General features: G+C 38.6%; 1 protein-coding gene across 6 annotated transcripts in view; it reads right to left on the bottom strand.

Moving 5' to 3' along the window:
* gramd4a (GRAM domain containing 4a) overlaps nucleotides 1–27743 on the bottom strand; it is a 160051-nt gene that overhangs the window by 61776 nt on the left and 70532 nt on the right. For all 6 annotated transcript variants that reach the window (XM_073066359.1, XM_073066357.1, XM_073066358.1 and 3 more), the window contains one exon: nucleotides 2783–2903. In XM_073066359.1, coding sequence (XP_072922460.1) covers nucleotides 2783–2903 — 121 coding nt within the window. The remainder of the gene's footprint in view (nucleotides 1–2782; nucleotides 2904–27743) is intronic.

Genomic DNA, 27743 nt, shown 5'->3' with positions numbered 1-27743 from the left:
TAAAAGTCACTATACTTTGTGGATTACAGGATTAATTTTAAATTATTAAAATCATATGTGATGTATGACCATGCATCATGTAATTTGAAAGTAGTAAATTTATCATTTAATAGTTCTTTAATACTGTATATGCTGATAGACTAAAAATACTAATATCAATTTTAACTTTGAAAGAAAAAGGTATTCTTATATACTTAAATTATTCAAACATGCACATGAATTGAACTATGCCTAAATTGAAGTCTTCTAAAAACAGTATTAGCATCAAAGGTGATCCCATTGTTGATTGGGTTTTTCTCTTATACCAAGGCTATCAACAGTTTAGTTGAATATTGGGGATCATTCACTAAATTTCTGCTAGGTGATAAAATCTGTCAGGGTGAATAAATTAATTTGTTCTGGAGAAAAAGGGACACTTTTTATTTAAGTTTGTGACAAAGATCTAGAACCCTCTGCTTAAATCAATCATAGCCTCAGAAAGTGCAATAATCCATGTTCAGCATGTTTATGCTATACTGTATTTGAGAACTGAAACTACCTTTCAAAAAAATCTAATGTTAGCTTGAGTAACTACAAGCCCGAAACAGGTGTTCTGCCACATTCCCAATCATTCAACACAAATGGAAAGATTAAAAAATACTGTAATAGTTGTTTCTTTCACTAACAATAACCTCTTGAAGACCACACCAGAGTTTCATCCCTGACTTCATTACATCATCATCCCTGAGGCCTGACATGGTCATTCTGTCAGAAACCTCGAAGCAGGTGGTCATGGTAGAACTGACAATGCCTTGGGAAGACCAGATTGAAGAGCCCTTTGAGCGCAAGGAAGCCAAATACTAGGAGCTGCTACAGCAGTGCCAGAGACAGGGGTGGAGGGCACAATGTGAGCCTATAGAGGTGGGATGTAGAGGTTTTAGTGGCCAGTGGCTATGCAGATCCCACTCTCTCCTTGGCATTACGACAGTAGTGCAGCATGGACTGCAATGAAAACGTTCCAACAGTTGCTGGCAGTAGTCATAAGCAATGAAATTGTGATGTATCCCTTCCTTCATTTTTGCACTACTAGTGCCTACAAAGAAGTTGCAGCCATGTCTGTAAACTTGTCAAAATTAACATTCCACGATTTATCACCATGCGCTGAATGAAGAAAACCATCGATGTTCAACTACTTGTAGTTATATCCTATACCGCTACAGGTTAGTGCAAGTATAGGTTTAAACCAAATGATAGATGCCTATGTATCTATCACTCCCCTTCTTTGCAAAGCGCCACGAAGGAATCATATACCAACTAGATTTGGTCTTGGATTGAAATCCCCACTTGGAGTAAATAGTTACTCCAACTTGAAGATCATGAGGAAAAGGCAAAGTTGAATATTTCCTTTTAATTTTAGTTACACTGGACAATTCTAATTACACTAGACAACAAAGATTTTGCTTCCTGAACACTTTCAGATATATCTTATGGGGTTTGGGCTGCGGATCATGAGAATCACCATGGAATTTCCCTATCACAAATTGCCTATATTTGTTATTTCAATTCATAATTCAAGTCAATTAAAATGTTGCCCACAATGTAAGCTGAAAAGTTTTCTATCGTGTCCAAGCATGCTTAGACAGGGCCGATGCCGCATGGTAGGGCAGGTTTTTGAAAAACGGGACATGGAGACTAGAGTAGGCAGGTGAAGATGCCAGGAATGAAAAACAACACTGATACTGATATAGATTTTGAACATTTAATGTAAAGTGAGCCTTATCTGATAACTCAATCTGATCTAAATGACCTGGTCAGAGACTTGGGTTTGCCAAAGACAAAAGCAGAATTACTGGTTCAAGGCTACAAGGATAGAATCTGCTGTCACCAGGCATAAAGATTTCCCTGAAGAACTTCAATATTTGAGACAGATGTTTCCCAGAATAACTGGTGGCAAGATTAAGGAAGGCATGTTTGTTGATCCACAAACAGGTCATCAATGACAGGCAATTTGAAGAACTTCTAGTGGGACCAGTGAAAATTTTCTTGGCAACTACAGGTTGACAACGTGCTTCAAGCATACAAAACCATGAAGTGCAACATGTCACTCAAGATTCATTTTCTGCATTCCCATTTGGACATCTTCCCTGCAAATCTTGGTGCTGCCAATGATGAGCATGGATAAAAGTTTCACCTACATATTGCAGTCATGGAGAAACAGTATCAGAGCAACTGAAATCTTTCAGTGCTGCCTGATTATTGTTGGACACTTAAGTGAGAAGCCTCAGACACTGAGTACAAAGGCAAATTATCAACAAAACAATTTTGGCTTAGTTGAACTATTGCAAAGCGACAGTGCTGTTTTGCAATTAAATACATTATATTCAATAAAATTTAATTTCTTGTTTGTCCAAATTCCTGTGTGATACAAGTAGTCTGAAATTATATTTGTGTTCAGTTTCAAGCAGTCTATCATAAACAAAAACATTCTGAGAAAGCAACACTTTCTAAATAATTTGTTGTCCAGTGTTATTTTGCTTTTTAATTTTTAAATGCCATTATTATTTAAAATAACTAAAATCTTTAAATATCTCTAAATATCAGGGACATTAAAAATAGTTAAAAGCACCTCTCAAGTTTGACAATACAGTGAAATGTGATACATAGCCTTGTCCTGCCAAAATGTATCAATAGTAAACATGAAACTTCATCCTATTTGCATGTACCCCTTTGAAATGTCCATGGATTGAGCACTAGTGTCATGATCAACTACACAATCTGGATTAATTTATTATATCATGTTTACCTGACTTTAAGCACATCAGAAATTTTCTGTTCCAGCTCTATTCGTTTTATTTTTTCCTTTTCTAGTTCCTGCTTTAGAGCTTCAGCATTCGTTTCTTCTCTAAGCTTCCGTAATTCCTCTTCTGGTTAGGAAAGAAATAAAAAAGTTTTAATAGGAATGACTAGTTACATAAGTAGTTCAACATCTTAGCAAACTAAATTCATTGCACAATAAATATCTGATAATGTTTACAAACCTCTTGCAGCTTTCATAGACCAATTTCCATTACAAGGCTGAACTCCGCAACTTTAAAAAAATTACAAGTTTTAACTTTGTTGCTTTATTAATTCATAGGATTAAATGTTTACCCATAGCATTTAATTCCTCTTATTTTTTTTAAACTGTATGTTTTATATATACTGCATTTTGAAAAGCTGACCTTTCTTTCGACACTATGTTCTTATCAATCATCTGAGCAGTCATTGGGTAAAAAGCAAACACAAAGTACACTGCAGATGCTGGGGTAAAAAGCAGTTCTCCCAGTGTTACTGATTAGCCACAAGATGGTGCACAAGATTCATACAGGTGAACTTCTCACATTTCTCATCCATTCACTCTCTCTACACTGTGTGTAATCCCAGTTTCACCTTTATCTTCCACCAAGCTGGTGTGTTTCCCAGATCACCTTCTGCATCAACACCAGCACAAAGCACATTCATTCATTCTCTTCCTCTCCCTTTGTCGCTCATCACACCATCTTTGCAGATTTAATTTAAAACTTTCCCCTTTCTAATTAAAGGGAAACTGTAACGTAGCTTAAAAATTCCATGTTTTTGTTGTTCTCAAACTACTGCACACAAAGTCATATGGTGCCTGCACAGAAAGAAATTGAGTGAATGTACCTGGTGAAATATTAGGGTCTGCAAGGTAGCGTAGTGGTTAACATGACGCTTTACAGCACAGGCAACATGGGTTCAATTCTCATCACTGCATGTAAGGAGTTTGTATGTTCTCCCCATGACCGTGTGGGTTTCCTCTGGGTGTTTCGACTTCCTCTCACCGTCCAAAGACATACCAGTTGGTAGGTTAATTGGTCATTGTAAATTGCCCCGTGATTTAGGATTAAATCAGGGGATTGCTGGGCGGTGAGCTTGAAAGCCTGGAAGGGCCTATTCTGCACTGTACCTCAATAAATAAAAGTAAATAAATAAAGTAAAATGAAAGGGCGTCAAACTGAAATATCAACTAGTACTCTCGTAGTGCACTCAACTGTTGCAGTGTATATGGTTTGCTCTCAACAGATCCTGTCCACCTATTTATTCCTGATAGGGATGTGACATAACATCAGCAAATATTAGAAGCTATCTGATAAGTGTATTGATGATCAATGAAAGAGCATAAAATCTATGAAATCTGTCCACGGTGGGTAGCAGAAATTATGGCATTCAGCTGTGAATACACACAATATTCCTCTTCTGAAATTTGTTTCTGAACTTCTAGACAATCCTGTTTGAAAACTGCAAAAGATTCAACCACCAACCAGTGCCAACTCCTAACATACTGAGATAAAATTACATTGAATATGAAAATAAAGATAACACTCCACAATTAATTTAGTTTGGGAAAATAATAGAATTCTGCTCTGAATGAAGTTACCCTCAACATTCTGGTTCATAATCTGAATCATTCTTAATTCATAAACTTATGTGGTGACAGGAAGCTTTAATGATACTGTTGGTGCATTGAGACATGAAACAGATGCCACTACATCCCCTACCAGCATCCAGTAAGTCTGTGTTAAAGAAGGTTCATCATCTGATGAGCAGTATTTATTCTACAAGCATCAAACACTGATTATCTGCCTAGTAACCTGCTGCTTGAAATAACTTAAGCAGTACAAGTTGATACATCTATTTCCCTATGCTGTTGTACTTTCCAGGGGGTCAGAAGTGCATCAATTGCCGTGTTGTGCTTTGCAAGTTCTGCAATCAAATAAATAATGTTAACGGAAGCTGTTTGTTATCATTTCAGAGGACCTGTCCTGGGCCCAGCACGCAAGTGCAATTACAGTACAAAGAAAGCACTGCAATGCCTCTACTGCCTTAGAAGTTTGCGAAGACTCGGCATGGCATCTAATACTTTGACAAACTTCTGTAGACATGTGGTGGTGAGTATATTGACTGGCTGCATCATGACCTGGTATGGAAACATCAATGCCCTTGAATGGAAAACCCTACAGAAAGTAGTGGATGCAGTCCAAGTCCGTCATGGGTAAGGCCTCCCCTCCCCTCCCAAGAGCACATCTGCATGAAACCCTGTCGCAGGAAAGCAGCTTCCATCATCAGGGACCCCCACCACCCAGGACACACTCTCTCTAGCTGCTGCCGTCAGGAAGAAGCTACAAGAGCCTTAAGACTCACACTACAGGCTCAGGAACGGTTATTACCTTTCAACCACCTCACTCAACTTCACAAGCCCCATTATTGAACTGTTCCCAAAACCTATGGGCTCACTCTCAAGAACTCTTCATCTCATGTCCTTGATATTTATTGCTTATCTGGTTTTTTTCCTCTCTTTTTGTATTTGCTGTTTCTTGTCTATTGCACGTTGGTTATTTGTCTGTCCTGTTGGATGCAGTGGTCTTCATTGATTTTGTTACAGCTCTTGGATTTACTAAGTATGCCTGCAAGAAAGTAAATCTCAGGGTTGTATATGGTGACATATATGTACCTTTGATAATAAATTTACTTTCAACTTTGAATTTAAATAATCTATTAAATTGTGGAGCAATTTTCTAACATCATTAAAAGTATGTTAGAATTGTTTTGGCAATGGAGTAAAACCAAATCGAACTACCACCTCGCTCCCCTTCAAACTACTATTGACTTAAAAATTATTCTGATCAGAGATAAATGATCTTGATGTTGCACTGCACTGTGCTAACAATAAATAATAAATAATATAATTTGAATGCATAATAAATAATGTGCTCAGAAGGCCAGAGACAGCAACAACTCTGACAAAACAAGATTATACAAAAAAAGAACCCCAGTGACAGTAAATATTCACACCCTCTTCCTGAAAATAATTTAAAAGGTCAGAAAAGATGCTGTTGTATGGTCCAATAAACTAATGGTGAATCTATATAGATTTAACACTGCAAATCCTTTGATGACCCTATCACAGTATTGTACTTCAAACAATGTCTGCTGTTGTCTAATTGATATTGAACTGACCTGCATAATCATTAAATCTTAGTGACACTGTCAAATAGGATTATAACATGAGAACCATCCAGCTAAGTATTCCATCAAGTACAATATGGAGAACTCTGAATTTAGAAGCATCCTGAATGTCAATACTCTGCTACCAAACTAAACTTCACAAATTCCCACAGAGCTGGGATGTGCTTTTTAGTGTAATATGATAAGCACATCTCTATTCTTCCAAACAGCAGCTTCAAAGTAGCATAATGCTGGTATTTATGACAAATGGATTTTCTTTCCCTACCAAGTGTCCTGTCTCCTTTATACAGTCATTTGTTATTTCAATCAGAAAAGTTTTCACATTTGAATATTAGATTATTACCTTCTTTTTGTGAAACACAGACTCAACTTTATTTTAAAGGTACAATAAAATAGTAGTAATTCATGGCTGTTAACTTTTTCACATGAATTGAGAGGATTTTTCTCTTCTGATGTCTGTAGGTCAGCCACCATTTCCCAGAGAAGAAAGAACTGAGCAAAATATTGCAGAGACATTGGAAATTTGAAATAAAACCAAAAGTGCTGGACATTTTCACCTACTTGAAATGTTTAACTTTACATCTTTCTCTGCTGCTGCCTGATCCATAACTACTTTGTTTCAGAAACTTCACAGTCAACATCACTATAAATTCGAGTGGAAGCAGAATGATATCCAGATCTTTTCTTCTTCACGTTATGATATAACCAATCTACATTGAATACTTCTCTCAAGAAAAATAAGAGTTCAATTCAATATTACTTTAACTACGTTGGTTGTCTGTCACATCCACCAATGATGGGAAACCCATACAGGAAAGTTTTTTTAAAAAGTGGAAAAGCCATTGCACTGGGGCTGTTCCAATCTCTCGACCTGGGAAGTCCAGGTCCATTGGTACAAGTAGCCATAACAACTGGAGTCTTCCTTGGTTGCAGTAGATGACCATGATTTCTTCTATGCCTTGTCATGCCCCTCGCTCTCCACAAAGCATTGCAGAACTGCCTTCCTGGCCATTGGATCTCACTGCTGATCTCATCCACACACTTCAACTATACCAGGGGTTCCCAACCTGGGGTCCATGGACCTCTTGCTTAATAGGATTGGTCCATGGCATAAAGCAGGTTGGGAACCCTGAACTATACTCAGTGGCAAATCACGTTGAAATGCTAATATGCTGTGAAATTGAGGCAGCACGGTAGCATAGTGGTCAGCACTACTCTTTGCTGTACAGGCAACCAGGGTTCAATTCCCGCCGCTGCCTGGAAGGAGTTTATACGTTTTCCCAGTGACCGTGTGGATTTCCTCTCACAGTCCAAAGTTGCACCAGTCGGTAGGTTAATTGGTCATTGCAAATTGTCCCGTGATTAGGCTATTCTGTGCGGTATGTCAATAAAAAAATTTTAAATAAATAATAAGATGCAGATAACTATCAATTTTCAATGATGTGTTTTTGACCACAGGGCCCTGCCAAGGTAAATATGTGAATTTTATGTTGAAGACAACATATGAAGAACTTCTTTCTTTAGCATATTGAGGAAATGCCTATAACCTGTATATTTTAAACTGAAAAACACAAATCTATCAGGGTCAATTGATTGCCATATTTTATGCTAAGCGATTTAATGCAAAATTTATTACAACAATTTCTTTTTATAAGATGTTATCTTTAGTTACCTTCTCAAGCACTGGAATGGTTTTAATTAGACTGATGTTTTTGAGATGCTTCTAAAAACATTTATTGAATGGAACTACTCTCCAGAATTAATGTAGAATTAAACAACATCACTCAGTAGCGTAAAGCTACACAATTATGCCATGTTCAATTTTTTTTGCGTACAGTATAAACATTTTTTGGACAGGTCAAGACGAAACATGATAGTGCAAGTGAAAATCCAGCTCAGAGAAGCAACAATCCCTAAATACTACAATACACAAATCCTTTCTATCAAATATCAGAATATGCTGAAGGAAATGCTAGACTTGCAAAAACTCTACCCAACTTTACATTCAAACTGTGTGGATTTTCTTCCAATATCTATGCAAGCAACCACTCTTAACCCCTTAGAAATAATTCTATTTCAATTTTGTGGGAAAGGAATTCCTTTCTACTCATCATGCAATTGTTGCAATGGACAAATTTTTAAATAGAATTTCAAGCACTACTGGCTTCATGGCAAATAAAAAGTACATAATAATTAAGGTACTTGAGCATACAATAAACATGTGTGTCCTGTGGAGTCAACAGCTTGCTTAATTGGTGAAGGTCTCATCTGCAAGTCAAAAGGTTGTGGATTTAGAGGCTTGAACACAAAAATACCAGTCTGACATGCAGGTGCAATCCTGCAATAGTGCTGCTCCATCACCAAGTGAACAGCACAAAGGCGGTGAAACTGTGGAATTAATTGTCACAGAAAGCTGTGGAGGCCAAATCATTGGGTACATTTAAAGCAAAAGTTGATTGCTTCTTGATTAGTAAGGGCATCAAAGGTTATGGGGAGAAGGCAGGAGAATGGGGCAAATAAATCAGCCATGGTTGAATGGTGGAGGGACTTCATGGGCCAATTGGCCTAATATGCTCCTGTCTCGTGGTCTATGGTGTAAGATTCAAGATTCAAAGTATATTTATTATCAAAGTATGTATGCAGTATACAACCCTAATATTAGTCTTGTCACAGATAGCCATGAAACAAAGAACAACCAGGGAACCCAATCAAAGAAAAATATCAAAACCCCAATGCGCAAAAAAGAGGATAAATCACAGAAACAGCAAAAAAAATGAGCGAAAAACACAGAATATAAAACATCAAACCACAAAATCAACAAAACAATTCAATCCTGGCCTACATTCAGATAAACATTCTTTGGCACACTTTTCAAGACAAAAAGGAGTCCATTTCAGACTTTATTCATAGTGATGTAGATATCCCTTATTCAAGATCTCTAAAATGACAACTGCTCAGTTTGAAAAAGCAGATGGTGAGTAACTTGGCTTCTGCATTCAAAGTTCAAAGTGTGTGTGTGTGTATATATAGATACATACACACACATACAATCCTGAGGTTCATTTTCTTCCAACATCCAACATCCATAATAGAATCAATGTAAGACTGCACCAACAACGTGGACAACCAGTGTGCATTAGACAACAAACTGTGCAAACACAAGATAAAAGATGATAATAATAACAGTAATAACTAAATAAGCAATAAATATTGAGAACATGAGATGCCGACTACTTGAAAATGAGTGAATTTAAATGAAGTTATCCCCACTGGTTCAAGAACCCAATTTTTAAGGGGTAATAACTGTTCCTGAACCTGGTAGCGCGAGTCTTAAGGCTCTTGTACCTTCTTCCTGATGGCAGCACTGAGAAGAGAGCATGACCTAGGTAGTGTCTCCATCAGGAACCCCATGACCCAGGACATGCTCTCTTCTAGCTGCTGCCATCAGGAAGATGGTACGAGAGCCTCAGGACCCACACCACCAAGTTCAAGAACAGTTATTACCCCTCAACCATCAGGCTCTTGAACAAAAGGGGATAACTTCACTTGCCCCAAAATGTTCACACAAACTATGGACTCAATTTCAAGAACTCTTCATTTCATGTTCTTAATATTTATTGCTTATTTATTATTTCTTTCTTTTTGTATTTGCACAGGTTGTTGTCTTTTGCACACTGGTTGAATGCCCAAGCTGGTGCAGTCTTTCATTGATTCGATTATGGCTATTATTCTATTATGGATTACTGAGTATGCCTACAAGATAATGAATCTCAGGTTTGTACATGGTGACATATACGTACTTTGATAATGCCGAAATAGTTCAATTATGATATTATTACCCTTGTACTCAAATTCTTTTTACATTCCAGGCAAAAATAACAAAGCAGGTGCCTACTGGGACTGACAGATGAGTAATTTGCGAAATGCACTTCTTCTTCCACTTATACAAAGCTTCTAACTGCATGGATTCTAGGATGTCAATACTATACCAAATCCTCCATCTCTGCTCCGAGGGGTCATGAACCTGAAGCTCCCAACAATTAATGAGGACAACACCTTAATGCGATCACAAAGGAGGCAGACCTGAAGCTCTATTTCATAAGGAGTTTGAGGCCATTTGGTACGTTGCCAAAGACTCTATATGGTGGACAGCGTTCTGATTTGTTATGGATGCTCCAATATGCAGAACTGAAAGAGGCTGCAGAGGGTTGTAGACTCAGCCAGCTTCATCATGTGCACAACCCTCCCCACCATTGAGGAATCTTCAAAAGGTGATGCCTCACAAAGGCAGCATACATCATTAAGGACCCTCACCATCTGCGGCACAGAATCATTATTTTAGGAACAGCTTCTTGCCCGTCTGCCATCAGATTTTCAAACAGTCTGTGAACACTGCACTGCCTAGCTACCTATCAATTATTCATTTATTAGTTCGTTCGTACATTTATTTATTGTAATTTATAATTATTCTTATGTCATGCACTGTTCTGCTGCCACAAAAGTTTCACAACATATGTCCGTGATAATAAATCTGATCCTGATGGTGATTCTTCAAGCTTACCAGTACTCCGATGGTCACTGGGCTTTATGCTGTCAGTAAGGGTGTATATGTTACCTTTGATATCTTCAGCCAGATTTTCAACATAGATTTTATCTAGATGGGTACAAGCACCAACCCTGTGTACCCTTCACAGGCAATCTCTCAGACTGACAAACCCGAGGAAATCCAATTTATTCCCATTCACTGAATTACACATGTTAACCATCTGTCTATCCACATTAAGCAGCACATTCTCCTGGTTCACTATTTTCCTCTGTGCTACTCTACCAATGGTTTTGAAAATACAATTACACAATTTCCAGAGATTTCCCTGTCATCTACCCAACTAGGGACCAGTTCAAAACAGTCCAGTACAAAGACATTTAAAGGACAGAGACGTGGCAGGGGAAGATTTACAGAGATATAGGCCATCCACATTCAAACTGTGTGTGGCACAGGGAGGCATGGTAGCGTACAGGTTAGCACAGCACTTTATAGTACAGGCGACTCAGGTTCATCTCCTGCCATAGACTGTAAGCAGTTTGTACGTTCTCTCCATAATCACATGGGTGTCCTCTGCATGCTCCAGTCCCCCCCCCACAGTCCAAAGATGTACCAGTTGATAGGATAATTGGCCATGGTAAACTGTCCCCTGACTGGGCTCAGATTAAATTGTGCAAATGCTGGGTGCCACAACTCGAAGGCCTGTTCTGCGTTGCATCTCAATAAACAAATAAAATAATTAAATTGGTTGGCGTGGACAAGTTGTTAAAAAGCTTGTTTTCATGCTGTATAATTCTATGTGGACAGTAACAACTTTTCCAAGTTAGGGGAGTGCAAAACTAGGTGGGATGGGTTTAGGCAACATTTTCACACTAACGGTGATGAGGATCTGGAATGAGCTGCCAGAGGAAGTGACTGAGGCAGGTTGAATAGTTTCACTTAAGAAGCATGTGGATAGGTACATGGAAGTGTAGGGCTTGGAGAGATATGGGCCTAGCACAGGAAATTGGGACAAGCTGTATGAGCACTGTGGCCAGCATGATCTCATTCAGCCAAGAGGGCCCATGTATATTGTTCTATGATTCTAAGGTTCTCAATACTATTTCAAATGCTCCAACTTTACTTTTAATAACTCTGGGTCTTTGTAGAGTCAGTGAGGATGCTGAATTTCTTCAAGAAAGCTTTGAACGCATCATCAGATCTTATCCTCTGCTGCCTTGTATCTCTTTCCATGATGTATTGCTATCTCTATAGACACCTCTTTCTAAACTTTGATAACCGATCGATCACTAGCTCTTTTTATTAATCAGCTTGCAGGCTCTTTAACTCCTCTTCAATGTTTTTTTTTTGTAAGACCATAAGACCAGAAAATACAGGAGCAGAATTGGCCCATCGAATCTGCTCCACTATTTCATCATGGCTGAGCTATTTTACCACTCAGCCCCAATCTTCCGCCTTCTCCCCAAATCCCTACGTGCCCTAACCAATCAAGAATCTATCAACTTCTGCCTTCAATATACCCAATGACTTGGCCTTGCCAGATGCCTAAAATTGTTAATCATTTTTTTACATCCTCATTTGGTCAGTGTCCTTATTTCTCTAGTACTTTTGAGAGGTTTATTGCGTCTCCTTTCACGAAGACAGACAAAAGTTTTGTTTAATTCCTCTGTGATTGCCCTTTTAGCCATTACAAATCCATCTTTCCTTGTCTGTAAGAACCTACATTTGCCCTCCATTCTCTTTTCCATGTTCAATTCCTAGAGGCTTACAATTCACTTTTACATTCTCACCTAGTTCCTCTCAGAGCCTGTTTTCCTTTTTTTACAAAATACCTGATCAGCCTTTCCCAAATACACACATGGGCTTAGAGTTTTTCTTACTTTATAAATCTTTTTCCTTTGATTTTGTTTTGCCTGCCACACACAGTTGGACTTGTTCTTTCTTTGAGCCTTAAAGGAATGTTAATGTTGCAAATCTGGTATTATTTCTTACTGCTTATCCTCTGACAAACTTTTCATGTAGTTTCCTAACTTATCACAAACAGAATAAGTGTGGTAACCAAGGATTACAGGAGAAATCAGAGGAGAAAAATGTTGTAAAGTTGCCAGAAAATGTAATAAGTCTGTCCCCCGTGCCTTCATAGTTTCCTTTATTTAGATTGAAAACACTGATTTCAGATTGAATCACATCACTTTCTAATTTAATATAACTTGTTCCTAAGATAGTTTTCCAGTTTGCTACAGTGGCAGTGAGCACTGAGCCATTTCCAGGACTGCATTAGCATCCTGACATGCAACTTTGCTCTGGGTCAATTGCTAGTAAACAAGTTGTATGAAAAAGCATAATCAGACATCCAATGTAAGTGCTGGCGAGAAATCCAGAAGCTTTTTCAGCCACTGGGAGAAACAACAGAATAGCGTTTCATCAGAATCTCTCCCCACTCCAGAGAGTGATGAAACCAGCCATTAAAAAAATCAAATCAAGCATAATCAATTCAAGTCAAAACTAACTGCTATGAAAATATTTATGAATGATAGTTAACAGTCCATTGCAAATAGACCAATTCTACATACAACATCCAACACCAAGTATCAGCATTCTGAAAAAAACTTAACTTTCAACAGAACTAAAATAGACATTCAGCTAAACTGAATTCAATTCAATGTGGCCAGCAACTCCAAAAAGAATTACCAATTCAGCCACTCCTAAACATGCAATCAGAACCAGAATCAGGTTTAATATCACTAGCATCTGTCATGAAATTTTGTTAACTTTTACGGCAGCAGTACAATGAAATACATAATAAATGTAGAATGAAAAAATAGGTATATCCACTGTATGTATATTTATATGTATATGGGGTTTGTATTCTGGAGATGGAAAGAACAATCAGAAGACAACAGAAGAGAGCCAAAAGAAATGCAGCCATGGTTGCCATCACTACCACCACCATTACCACATATACATGTCCCACCTGCAATAGAACTTGTGGGTCCAGGATAGGACTGTATAGTCATCAAAGATCTCACCGTTAAAGGAGTGGACGTCATCATCGGATTCCGATGGACAACTGAAGAATATTAAATAGCTAAATTAAGATAAGTATTGAAAAAAACAGATGAAGGCATGTCCTGGGTGGTGGTGTCCTTGATGATGAAAGCCACTTTTCTGAGGCACCACTTCTTGAAGCTGTCTTGGATACTACTGAGGTTATTACCCATGATGAAGCTGACTAATTTCACAACTCTCTGCAGTTTACAAGAATCCTGTGTAGTTCCCCCTCCCCCACCTCCATCACCATACCAGAGATGGTGATACAGCCAGTCAGACTACTCTCTCTTCTTTATAGCTGCATCAATATGTTGGGACCAGGATAGATCCTCAGAGATATTGACACCTAGGAACTTGGAATTGCTCACTCTCTCCACTTGTGATCCCTCTATGAGAATTGGTTTGTGTTCCTCATCTTACCTTTTCTTAAGCCCACAATCAGCTCTTTGATCTTACTGACATTGAATGCACCATTTAACTAGTTGGCATATCTCACTCCTGTACACCCTTCTTCTCACCATCTGAGATTCTGCCAACAATGGTTGTATTATCAGCAAATCTGAGCTATGCCTAGCCACACAGTTATGGGTGTAGAGTGTAGAGAGTAGAGCAGTGGACTAAGCACACATCCCTGAGGTGCGCCAGTGTTAATTGCCAGTGAGGTAGAGATGTTATTAGCAATCTGTACAGATTGTGGTCTTCCCATTAGGAAGTCAAGGATCCTGCTGCAGATGGAGGTAAAGAGGCCTAGGTTCTGAAGCTTTACGATAAGGACTGTAGGAATGATGGTATTAAACACTGAGCTATAGGCAATGAACTGCATCCTGACATAGGCTTTTGTATTGTCTGGTGGATCCAAGGCCATGTGGAGAGCCACTGACGCTGCACCCACTGTAGGCCTATTGCAAGATGCAATTCTGCAAAATTCTGAGCGACAGAAGCCAGCATTTTACTATATTAAATTAAATTAATTTTAATTATTTATTAGCATCTTACTTAGCTCTTTGTGTATTATTACAGGTACTCAATAGTTTTTGAACGTCTCTAACCATTAAAGAATGTTAAAGACTGTTACGAAGGAAAGACTGAAGCTTCACCAGAAGGCGATCGTTTGCTCCCAGTCTTCTTTGCTTTGCGGCTGCCTGTAAGACAACAAATCTCAAGGTTGTAATGACATATACACACTTTGATGCTAAATGCACTTTGAACTTTGACCCATGTGTCAGTGGTTGTTAGGATATTCGAGGTATAGAGTCTCAGTGGTGTTCTACACAAAGCCAACTTGTCGCAGAAGCTTCACCATGCCTCTCTGGTGCAAGAGCAAGTAGCAGGCAGCTCTCTGCATCTGACCAGGTTACTGCAAGTATCTGCATTGAGTCCAAGAGATCTTCTGTCATTGCATAAATGATCTCATTCTGACCCAATCACAAAGCTAATACCACAGCAAACCAGTTATCTGTGGGACAGATTTAACCTTTATATGCATTTTGATTATTTTCAGGACTGTTTTTGGCTGCAAGCTAGATTTGGCTTTATCATCCCCACTTTTTGAAATGGCAAATAGCACGCCAGTATACTGTGGTATAGTGCTGGTAACATAAGAAACAATGAGGACCTGGGCAGCTTCTACCTCCTGATCACTATGCGTAGACTCTTAAAATTTAATCTATGTGGACAGGATCAAATTAGGATATGAACATCCATTAGAACAGACATGGATAATGCCAAGGTCAGTGAAGCACAGAACAGTGTATTCCTAAATGCAACCATATCTCAGCATGTTAACAGCATTAAAAGATAAAGCAACTAACAGAATAAAAGATGCAAATTAATGGCAAATAAAACCTATCCACACTCTACAATAAACATATTTTTAAAAAGTCCTGAGTGACATTTCTAATTATGGAGTTATTAAGATGGATGTGTCAATTTAAGCCACAGTCTTTCAGGCAGAATAGAATTATTTGTGCAAGAACTTAAAAAATTAAGCATTGTCCGATAAGGAGAGCAACAGCAGATCTCACTACCTTTTCAAAATTTCTAATCCCTTGTTGTGCAGCCAATACAGTGGATTCCAGTTAATTGGGACTGCCTCTTATTTGCGATGACTCTTAAGGAACAAAAACTTTTTAAAAAGCCGGGATTTCCCTTGTTTATTTGGGACACTATGTTGCTTAATTGCAACAGGAGACTGCAGCGTCATTCGCCTGCACTTGTGCAGCCAGTAGACACTACACTGTGTTTAGAGTGATCAGTTTTTAAACAGTATCAGTCGTGTATGATTTTTGTCACAGATAGTTGTCGAGAAATAAGCAGTAAGACATTCGGAACTGTTTTGCTCACTGCAGTTTCAAGCATTCCAGAAACGGCCAGAAGAGAAAATGAAATGATTTCGCTGCTTCAACATGTAGGCACAATGAAGAATTTGAAGGTATTGACAATATTCTTGAATGTTACCTTTGATCCCTACCGGACACTCAGCCCTCACTTGTGGCTCCAAGTAACTGCTTGTATATGACAGCGGCCACACCCCGGTACACCGCTTCAAAACGTGGACTAAACCAGCTGCAGAGTCTCCTACCTGAGTGAGATAGGGACATGCCTGTCCTAGCATATGGGCAGATGAGATCTACAGTGAGATCCTAAGGCCAGGAAGGTGGCTCTATAACACTCCGTGGAGAGTAAAGGACATGACAAGACACAGAATGCAGAGTCATCCATTGCAACCAATGAAGACCCCAGTTGTGAAGACTGCTCATACCACTAGACCCAGGCTTCCATAGTCAAGAGATTGTAACTGCCCCAGTGCAAACATTTTTCCACTTTAAAAACTCTCCTGCACAGGTTTTCTGTCATTGTCAGATATGATGGATAACCACCAGTAGTACTGGTAATGTCCTAATTTCTTCTGTATTTCATTTAAATACATAAATTGTTACTCAGTTAAAGGTAGTTTGTTTTTTTAATATCTTTTTAAACTACTTCCATGACATTTAGCTAATTGGATCAGCCGCTTATTTGGGCCAAAATGTACTGGACCCGATGAGTCCCAATTAACTAGAATGCAATATATATTGTGTTTCAATTAGAAATTGATCAGCAAATGCAAAAGTAGACATCCTATCTGATTGCCAACAAAGGTATTTGTGATTAGAGCAATAAAAACACAAAATGCTGGCAGAACTCAGCAGGCCAGACAGCATCTATGGGAGGGGGTAGTGACAACGTTTCGGGCCGAAACCCTTCATCAGGAGGATAAGGGTTTCGGCCCGAAATGTTGTCACTACCTCCTCCCATAGATGCTGTCTGGCCTGCTGAGTTCTGCCATCATTTTGTGTTTTTATTTATTTCCAGCATCTGCATATTCACTCGTGTTGCCTTGTGATTAGAGCATTGGGCATTCCATCATAACTGAAGGATAAGAAACCACTATAGAAGAACCTACAGATTTCTGTGATCTCGGGAAAATGATCCCCATTTTTCATGATACTGTGTAGCATTCCAGCCATGGTGTAAACAGGAGGTGATAATCATAAACACTCCTCTCTTGTTCATCTATTTCCATTATCCTGAAAATGGTCATTCAGGTTTAAGTCCTAAAATATTGCCGATACTTGCATTAAAGACAGGAAACTGTAGGAAAGGCTAGCAAGTCAAACAGAAACCGTGGAGAAGCAGTAAACAAGTCAATAGCCAGTTATCATTAAGATTTACCATGCTGGCAAAGAGGAGCTTCTCAAACTAATTTTATCATCCACACTTCATCGCTGACCTACAGCTCATGGCTCCTCAACTACATTTCACAGCACCATTTTGTTTTCAAATGCAGTGAGCAGCTCTGCATCTACAACCCTTTTAAGAGGAAGTTTCAAACCTCGATTGTGATCCAAGTCCAAAAGCAATTCTCATTTTCCCTTCAATTGTTTAACCAAACCTTGAACCATATTCATATTTGGCATTTTCCCCTTCCAATTCCTCTCCTGATGAAGGATCTTGGCCCAAAACATTAACTGTTTATTCATTTCCTGACCTACTAAGTTCCTCCAGAATTTTACATGTGCTGCTTTAGATTTCCAGCATCCACAGAATCTCCTGTGTCTATAACAATATCGTTTATGATAGTGGTGTATTAACCTGTATATTACATTCAAACAATATCAGAAAATTGTGTACAATTTTTTAAACTCGATTCAGTAAACTTTAATAAAATCCCATCTTATCCAGGTACAAGACCATCAAATGCACCTCATGGGTTAACTCCTTCAGTCCCAGGATCATTCCTGTGAACCTCCTCCAGGCCAACTCCAGCACCAACATATCTTTCCTTATATACTGAGCTCAAAATTGCTCACAAGGTTCACGAGTTCTGACTCAGCAGTACATTCTACATGCATCTTGCTTGCTTATTTAATCTATATATCTTTCTGTGGGTTCTTTGTGTCCTTAAAATGTGTTAGTCCACCTATCTTTGCATCATCAGCAATGTTGATGTCAATACAGATTATAAGTAGCTGAAGCCTCAGCACTGAACACTGTAGCATTTCATTAATTACCAATCTCCAACTCTCTTAATTGACCATTCCCTTATAAATGCCAATACAGTCGATTCCAGTTGATTGAGACACATTGGTACCTGTACATTTTGGCCCAATTAAACACCTGCCCCAATTAGCCAAAGTTTCATCAAAATAGTTAAAAGGGTATAAAAACAGACAAACTATCATTGAACTGAATAACAAGTTATGTATTTAATGAAACACAGAAAAAAATTTAAAAAACAAGAAAGACTACTACAATGCTATAAAACTGTGTACTTGCTCCCAAAATTTATCGAAGGAATTCATCCAATGTATGCTACCATGTTCTTTCGATTCACGGTAATTGAACAAAATCAGCGCTGACACATAGGGCAAATAATCAATCTATTATGCAATCCATTGCTTTCTTTGAACCTGATAGTGTGGTATCTTTGTAGCCAAGGGAACCGTCCAGTGTGGCATGATATATTAAAAAAAGAGGCCTGTTTCATCAGCATTGTAGATACAATTTACACAAAATTTTTTAACAAGTCAGGGAACTTTGTAGATTTTCCTGTTTCTGCACTTATAGTATCAGCATTATCTTTCTTGGTGTGTGCTTTTTTGAATTTAACGTGGTGCGAACATTTCCACCGAGACAACCAATTATCTGTTGCTTTTAAATCTTCATGACCAACTTCTTAGCCAGCTCCCCTAATTTGATATTTTGTTTAAACACTGGTCCAGTGCACAAACACCTCATCCAGTTACAATGAAAAACCATTGATTGAGGTCCTCTTCAATTCTGGATCCTTACCTTCACACTTTCACTTTTGGGATGTTCCCAGGTGTCTCTCGTGTTATGCTCCTTCTTGTTGCACTTTATCTTGCGGATGTATCAAGTGTGCAATTGTGGATCTCAGCACTTCAGTTATCTCTGCCAGCTGGCAATGAGTGGCAATAAGTGGATGGCTTTTAATTTGGTCCAGTGGGGTAATCTTTTAGGCTAGTGTCAAATCTTTGCATGGTATCTTGGCAAAGGTATGAATATTTTTTTTTAAAGTCAAATTAAAAACAAAAATTTCAAAAATTACTGCATTTTGAATCGGCATCCATTGGCCCATAGGAATAATATAACACAAGCATATGCAGCTGATGCTATTTAAAAACTACTCTAAACACTCTAAACAGAGTGTAGCATTTAACAGCCTCACAAGTGAGCAAGACTGACACTAATTAGAAACTGTTTGGCAACTGTCTCCTATCCTAAGCAGCACGGTGTCCCAAATAAACAAAGGGAATCCTAGTTATTTTCTCAATTACTTTTTGTTCTTTAAAAGTTGTTCCAAATAAGTAACTGCCCCAATTAACCAGAATTCTCTATACATTACCTACAGCACTAAGCACCCTTACATCACACAGTGAACAGGGAAGGCTTGGTTATGGCAACTGCTCAGATGAACGCAAATAGGAGAGCATATAGGGAAGGAAGCCAAAATACATGTTCCAACTTTACCTCAGCTTCAGCAGGTTTTTACACCCCCTCTGCTTTCCTTTATTTATGCTGCCAATCCAGTTTACCAGAACAGATAATCAAAGTCAAGTTCAACATCACTGGCATATGTTGAGAAATTTGTTAACTTTATAGCAGCAGTACAATGAAATACATGAGGAATATAGAGAAAAATACTGAATTACATTAAGCATATGTATATATCTATTAAATAGTTATGTTAAAATAAGTAAAGCAATAAAAAAGCAGAAATAAAAAGTAGTGAGGTAGTATTCATGGTTCAATGCCCATTTAGAAATCGAATGGCAGAGCAGAGAAAGCTGTTCCTGAATCGCTGAGTGTGTGCCTTCAGGCTTCTGTACCTCCTTCCTGATGATAACAATGAGAAGAGGACATACGCGGGTGGTGAAGATCCTTAGTGATGGATGCCACCTTTTCAAATCATCACTCCATGAAGATGTCTTGGATACTACAGAGGCTAATACACATGATGGAGCTGACTAATTTTTTGAGTTTCTGCTACTTACTTATTTGCCTTCAAACAGATTAAGCCTTCAGCACCCTTCTTAATTTAATATCAATCTATGCTGTCTTTTTTTAGTCTGCACCTTCTCACAGACATTTCCTTTGTTCTCTCTCTGCTTTGCTCCTCTGCAAATTTAAACATGCCTGGTTTCCAAATGTTCCCAAAATGAAGGTCGTTGACCTGAAAAGTGAACTCTCCATGGGCGCTGATAGCCCTGTTGGTTATTTTTATTTCTTATTATTTTAACTGCGTTTTCATCATACCAAATACAAAATTGGTCAATCAAATTTGCATGTAATGCAGCCTACCTAAGTAGAGGAAACTGCAGATATGACAGTCATGCTGGAAATTCTGATATGCTATCAACAGAGTCGAGCAATGGTTAAGTTAGTGGATTAGTAACTACGGATGTTCGATCCAAAGGTGGTTGTGAAACTTAAATTCTTCCATAAAGTATATCAGGATCGAAGACCAGATAACAGTAACCACAGAACTGCTGGAGCGTTGTAAAAACCTAGCTGGTTGAATATTCTCCTTGAGGAAAGCTGTTCCGCCTTTCTCAGTCTGGCCCTTATACGACTCCAGACCTGACAAAGTGATTTTCCGTGTTTTTTTTTATTTCTGCTGTTCAAGAACAATTAGAGATGAGCAATAAGGGTTGGCTTGGCTAGCAATAGCCATAAACTATGAATGAATTAAACTTAGCATCCTGCTAATGGATTTTGTGTGGTCAATCAAAAAATGCTGAAAAAAATGGGAGAAAGATTGTTTTCATTTCAGCTAATAAAAGGTTATAAAATCAGGTAGAGCTAAATTTCCCAAAAAGGACTGGAATTTTTTTTCATAGATTGCAAGTCAACAGGAAAGACAAATTTACTCATACAGTGATAGAAGTCTTGATTATAACACAGGGGATTTGTCAGCACCTTGTGAGTAAAACTTGTAATGATCCATAAACAGAGGCATGAGAAACTGAATCATGCAAGTATGGAAAATATGTTTTTACTAGACACAAACAGGTTAAACATAAAGTTGTTAATCTCTGCTTACCCAAAAGAAACCACAATTATTATTGATTTTATATATACATACAAATATATACAAACACACACACACAAAGCAGCCTGACCACAGTTCTAGTGTATTCTTTGCCACTAAAAATAACTGCCATTTCCTCTGAAATAGCTTTTCTTTAAAATCACAACAGTGATATTTCTGCAAACATGAGGAAATCTGCAAATGCTGGAAATTCAAGCAACATACACAAAACGCTGGTGGAACGCAGCAGGCCAGGCAGCATCTGCAAAAGTCTCCTGTGACCAGGTTTACGAGAAGTCACCAGCAAAAGTGACTGCAGTTCTTCCTATAGATGCTGCCTGGCCTGCTGCGTTTCACCAGCGTTTTGTGTGTGTTGCAGTGATATTTCTGCATTACAAATGGTCTAACCAGTTAATTACAGTGGATTCTGGTTAATAGGATGCATCAGGACTAGTACATTTTGGCCCAATTAAGTGGCTGCCCTAATTAGCTAAAATTTCATGGAAGTTGGTGAGGAAAAAAAGAGAAGCTATCATTTAATTGAATAATGATTTATGTATTTAAATGAAATTCAGAACAAATTAGAACACTAATTCCTGTATTGTGCTGTAGGTTTTCTATTACTACTACAGTACTATAAAACTGTATACAGATGGCCCCCGTTTTTCGAACGTTCGCTTTACGCAGACTTACATTAGTACCTGTTTTCGCTAACCAAAGAGGATTTTCACTTCTATGAAAAAAAGACGCCCGCTTTATACGTGTGTTTACCCCAGGAAAGACTACCATGACCGTGAAGCCTTGTGCAGGCAGTTGTGTGTGCATGCTTGTACGTGCATATGCGTGTACGTTCCGATTGTTTTTCTCTAAATCGATTTTAGCTCGCTGTCTTCCGAATTTTAATAAGTGAAACTACACCATACATACAATATTTCTGCTTTATATAGGCTGTATGTTTATCATATTATTCCTGCTTTTACTATATGTTAGTGTTATTTTAGGTTTTATGTGTTATTTGATATGATTTGGTAGATTATTTTTTGGGTCTGAGAGCGCTCAAAAATTTTTCCCATAGAAATTAATGGTAATTGCTTCTTCGCTTTACGACATTTCAGCTTACAAATAGTTTCATAGGAACGCTCTACCTCCGGATAGTGGGGGAAACCTGCATTAGCTCCTAATAGTTATTGATAGAGGAATTCATTTGCCATGTTCTTTTTGATTAACTGTAAATGAAATAAATCAGTGCAGACATTTAGAGTAGACAATGGACTGCCTTCATACAATATTTTAGTTGATTGCATCCTCCAAGTCTTCATTTTCATTGTAAAATTAAAGGTAATTTTTGATGCCTTCGCAATTCCTCAATTGTTGAAGTAGTGAAATCATTTCACTTTCCTTCCTGGTCATTTCTGGCATGCTTGAAACAACAGTGAGCGAAACAGTTCTAAATTGTTTTACTGCCTATTTCTCGTCAATAATCTGTGACAAAAACCACTGTTTTATGAACACAAACACACACCACTGACGCTATTCAAAAACTAATCGCTCTAAGCACAGAGAAGATTATAACAGCCATGCGAGTGCACGTGGCTGACGTTAGTTAAAAAAGCTAAAAACCGCTGGGCAACACTCTCATGACCCAACTGAGTAGCATGGTACCCCAAATTTTAAAAAATCCCAGCTACTTTCTCAATTTAGTTTTTATCTTTATGAGTTGTCCCAAATGAACGGCTGCCCCGATGAACCAATAGCCAAATTAACTGGAATCCACTATATTATGAAAGGAACATTATAACAAAGGCCATTCAATCTCTTAACCCGTTTTCCCCAATTCTGTTTGGACCAACATGGTGATAGTCAACACGGCTTTGTGCAGGGTAGTTCAGGTCTTACAAATTTGATTGAGCTTTTTGAGAAAGTGAGAAAGATAATTAGTGAGGGTAGGGCAGAAATGTTGTTTACGAGGACTTCAGTAAAGTATTGAACAAGTCTCTCATTACTGTTCCGGAAAATCAAGATGCATGCATTCCTTTGTGACTTTATTGACTGAATTCAATATCAGCCTGGCCATTAAGACATAAAGTAGTAGTGAAGTGTTATTCTAACTGGAGATCAGTGATCACTTGGTGATCTGCAGGGATCAATACGGAGATATTTGTGATATATATATTGATGACTTACACAAAAACACTGATGGGCTGATTGGTAAGTTTGCTGATGACACAATAATTGGTGAAGCTGAGGAGAGTGAAAAAGGTTGTCAAATAATACATCAGGATATAGACCAGATGAACACATGGGCAAAGAAATAGCAGATGGAGTTTAATCCATGCAAATGTCAGGTGTTGCGCTTTGAATGGTCAAACACAAGAGGAAAATATTCGTTCATTATGTGGCATGTCATATTACGTGCATAATCCTGGTCTTCCCATGACCAGGATTGTTTATGACAATTTTTTCTACAGAAGTGGTTTGCCATTGCCTTCTTCCGGGCAGTGTCTTTACAAGACGGATGACCATAGCCATTATCAATACTCTTCAGAGATTGCCCCTTGCTTGCTATCAGTGGTTGCATAACCAGGACTTGTGATATGTACCAGCTGCTCATACGACCGTCCACCACCTGCTCCCATGGCTTCACGTGACCCTGATTTGGTGGGGGGGGGGGGGGGGTGGTGCTAAGCAGGTGCTACACCTGCCCAAGAGTGACCTGCAGGCTAGTGGAGGGAAGGAGCACCTTATACCTCCTTTGTAGAGACGTATCTCCACTCCACCACCCCACGGAAAATATTAGTAGCATTAATGTAGAGTGATCATGGGCTCCCTGAAAACAGTAATACAAATAGACAGGGCAGTAAAGAAGATATTTGGCATGCTTATCTTCATCAGTCAGGGCACTGATTAAAATTTTCAGGAAATCATGTTACAACACTCTAAAACTTTGATTAGGCCACATTTGGAGTATTATGCACAGTTCTGGTCACTACATTACAGGAAGAATGTGGCAGCTTTGGAGAAGATGCAGAAGAGGTTCACCAGAAGTAGGGCATTGATAACTCAGAAATAGCCTGTATAAATTGTGTGATGATACATTCAGTTAAAAAGTTTAAAATAATTACTAAATTTAAAGTATTTCAAATGAACAATTAATCAAACTATAAACCAAATTTATACCAAGATACACAGTAAATAAAAGTTGTAAGATACTAAGCAGTAAGTATTCTAACTGGCTGCATCTCCATCTGGTATGGGGGCTGGGGGCTACTGCACAGGATCAAAGTAAGCTGCAGAATTGAAAGATTAGCCAGTTCCATCATGGGCACTAGCCTCCATAGTTTTCAGGACATCTTCATGGAGTGGCGCCTCAAAAAGGTGGCATTCATCATTAAAGAACCCCATCACCCAGGACATGCCCTCTTCTCACTGCTACCATCAGGAAGGAGGCAGAGAGGTCTGAAGGCTTCTGACCCTCTGCCATCTGATCTCTGAATGGACCATACCTCCCTACTTTTTTTGCACTACTTATTTAATTTAACTAATATTATATATATTTCACCGTTTTTTTCTATTATTATGTATTGCATTGTACTGCTGCTGCAAAATTAACAAATTTCATAGCATATGCTGGTGATGTTAAACCTGATTCTGATTCGAAGTATATGACCCCCTTTAGATAGTTCATATTCAAGATAACTTTGAAAACCAAAAGAGCAGAGGTAAGACATTGCTACCAGCATGAAATTAAAGTTAATTCAGTATCTAAAATCTTCCATTTTAAGTGTATTTGCTTTAAACAAATGTAATGTGATGTAGTTTTTGCATGTTATCAGCACACCATAAAAGCTAAATACATACACAAAACATTTTTTGCTTCAGTGATATTAACCCTTACACAGCAATAAAATTACACTCTGCAGAGAACATTAGTCTTACTCTACACAAAATGTCAGGGAACAATGGCAAAAACTTACCTTACTGGGAAATTAAGGAGAAAACTTTCCATTGGCTGAAGTCATATACATAAATTTATTTTCCCAGAGCATCTTGAATATCTGGAATTTTCAACCCCTGTGGGTTGTGACAGTGAGACCAAGATGGAGGTAGATAGATTTTTGGAAGATCATTCAATTGAGGGCTATGGTGTACTCTTCTCCGTGGATTGCCACCTTGTCGTGGTGGAGAAGCCTGTGTGGTCCTGAGATCCCGAATGCGATGCCGTCTGGAGCTATGCTCCTGGTAGGGTCACCCATGGCGGTAACATCGAGGGTAAGGTCCCTGACAAAGAACAATCCAACCAAGACCTCAACGGTGGAACAGGCGGACAAAGTTACTTCGAACTCAACGGCTCTGAAGGTCCATAAATAGATTAACGGAACGAAGACCATCATCCTCGACCTCGAGGGATGGCCACGACGATGGTGTACTGGCACATTAAGAGGAACTGAGATCAGCACAGATCAGCCATGACCACATCATCAGACAGAGCAGGCTGAAGTTGCAGAGCGGCCTTTTTTCTCGGCTTCTTGTGCTCCTATCATATAGATACAGGTTTCTAGGACAGTGTTTTAATGATCTTCTTTCCATTAAGTACTCAACCTGCAAAATTAACCTATAGGGAATCCTACACTAGGACTCTCAAATCCTTTTCATCTCCAATTTATGAATTTAGAAAATAGTCTACACCTTTGTTTCTTCAACCACAGTGAATGACCATTGGATCACCATCAAAACCCACAAAGTAGGCAACTAACAGTACTGTAGAACAAGCTTCACTACAACCATGGCAGCAGCCTTTTTGAAATATTTTAATAAATTCATCTTCTTCCATTATTATCCCTTCAAATAATTTCAGTGATGTTTGCCAAACCAGCATAACAAAGATCTTTGCAAATACTACAAGAAACTTAATCACTACTGTGCTCATCTCTGGTGGATTTAATTTCCATCCCTGACAACTTTATTTTACCTTATCTGTACTTTGTCATTCAGCTTCCATCAACACAAGATTGAGTGTCAAATGAACAATGATATGCAGCATTATTTAAATTACCTTAAATTACGCAGCACTGTGACTGCCTCTCTGACATTTGACATTGATGAGTTTCAGGAACTCAACAACGAACCTGCTGAAAGTTGGCATCATAGCCCTGATGCCAAATCCATATTTTCCTGCTTAATCAAGCAAAATATAATGACACCTATTCTGCTCAACCTCCAACCTTACATTTTACATAAATCCAACCTGCATCTATTTCAGATTCCACTAGCAATCCTCGTTTATTTAACTCCCTGGCCTTTTTGATGTCAATGTCGCACCTTGAAATTTAATTTAATATTTTCAATCTCATTTAAAAATTCCAATTACCTTATAAACTATTGTTCATACTTTGACCACGGGCCCTTTTACACCTCCATGTCAGTAATAATTTTTAAACTGTACAACCTCCAAATTATTATTTTCTCTTTTAATGCAATGTGCCTTGCTATATCACCCTCATTTTCAAAACCCTCCTCAAAATACAACTCTTCAGTCTGTTTTCCTTACTTTTCCACTCATACACAAACCTGATTAAATGTTAAACATGAGAAAATCTGCAGATGCAGGAAATCCAAAGCAACACACACAAAATGCTGGAGGAACTCAACAGGCCAGCCAGCAGCTACGGAAAAGAGCGAACAGTCGATGTTTCAGGCCGAGATCCTTCATTAGGACATTCAGCTCTGACGAAAGGTCACAGCCCAAAATGTTGACTGTTTGCACTTTTCCATAGATGCTGCCTGATAAATCTTGGCTTTTATTTACAGTATATTGTCAAGTCAAATTTATTGTCATTTAACTACATACATGTATATAACATATATAACCACATAATGCATATAGAAATGGGACAAAGTCTCTTCGAACCAGGGTGTAAAGAACTAAACACACGATCAAATCTATAGATGAATCACACATAATTAACAAACCAAAGTTCATTAATATCAAATATTGTAAAGCACAGAACAAATTAACCAGTGACACTTCGTATACAGTGTGGCTGGGAATTCAGAAGCCCAATGGCCGAGGGGAAGAAACTGTTTCTGACCATCCTGACCATTCTTGTCTCCTGCATTGCAGTCTCCTGCCTGATGGTAGAAAGTTAAAGAGGATGCTGGATGGATGGGTGGGATCCTTAATAATACGAAGGGCCTTGCATATGCAGAGCTCCTGATAAATGTCCCCGGTGGATGGTAGGGAGACCCCTCAGCTAGTCTCACAGTCCTTTGTAGAGATCTCAGGTCCGATGCTCAGTTGCTCCCATACTGGAAGGAGATGCAATTTGTCAGGATGCTCTCAGTGGTGCTCCTGTAAACACAGTCGATGGGTGGGGGGGGGGGGGGGGGGGGAGCCTTGCTTGCCTCAATCTTCCTAGGAAGTGGAGGCGCTGCTGTGCCTTCTTGCTCAGGGAAGAGATATTAAGGGACCATGCGAGGTTATCTGCGATGTGAACTCCCAGGAGCTTGGTGCACTTAACTCTCTCTATGGAAGAGCCATGTGTTCACAGA

The sequence above is a fragment of the Hemitrygon akajei genome, chromosome 14, assembly GCF_048418815.1.
Source record: "Hemitrygon akajei chromosome 14, sHemAka1.3, whole genome shotgun sequence".
NCBI classification, from domain to species: domain Eukaryota; kingdom Metazoa; phylum Chordata; class Chondrichthyes; order Myliobatiformes; family Dasyatidae; genus Hemitrygon; species Hemitrygon akajei.
This window is presented reverse-complemented; position numbering and strand designations above follow the sequence as displayed.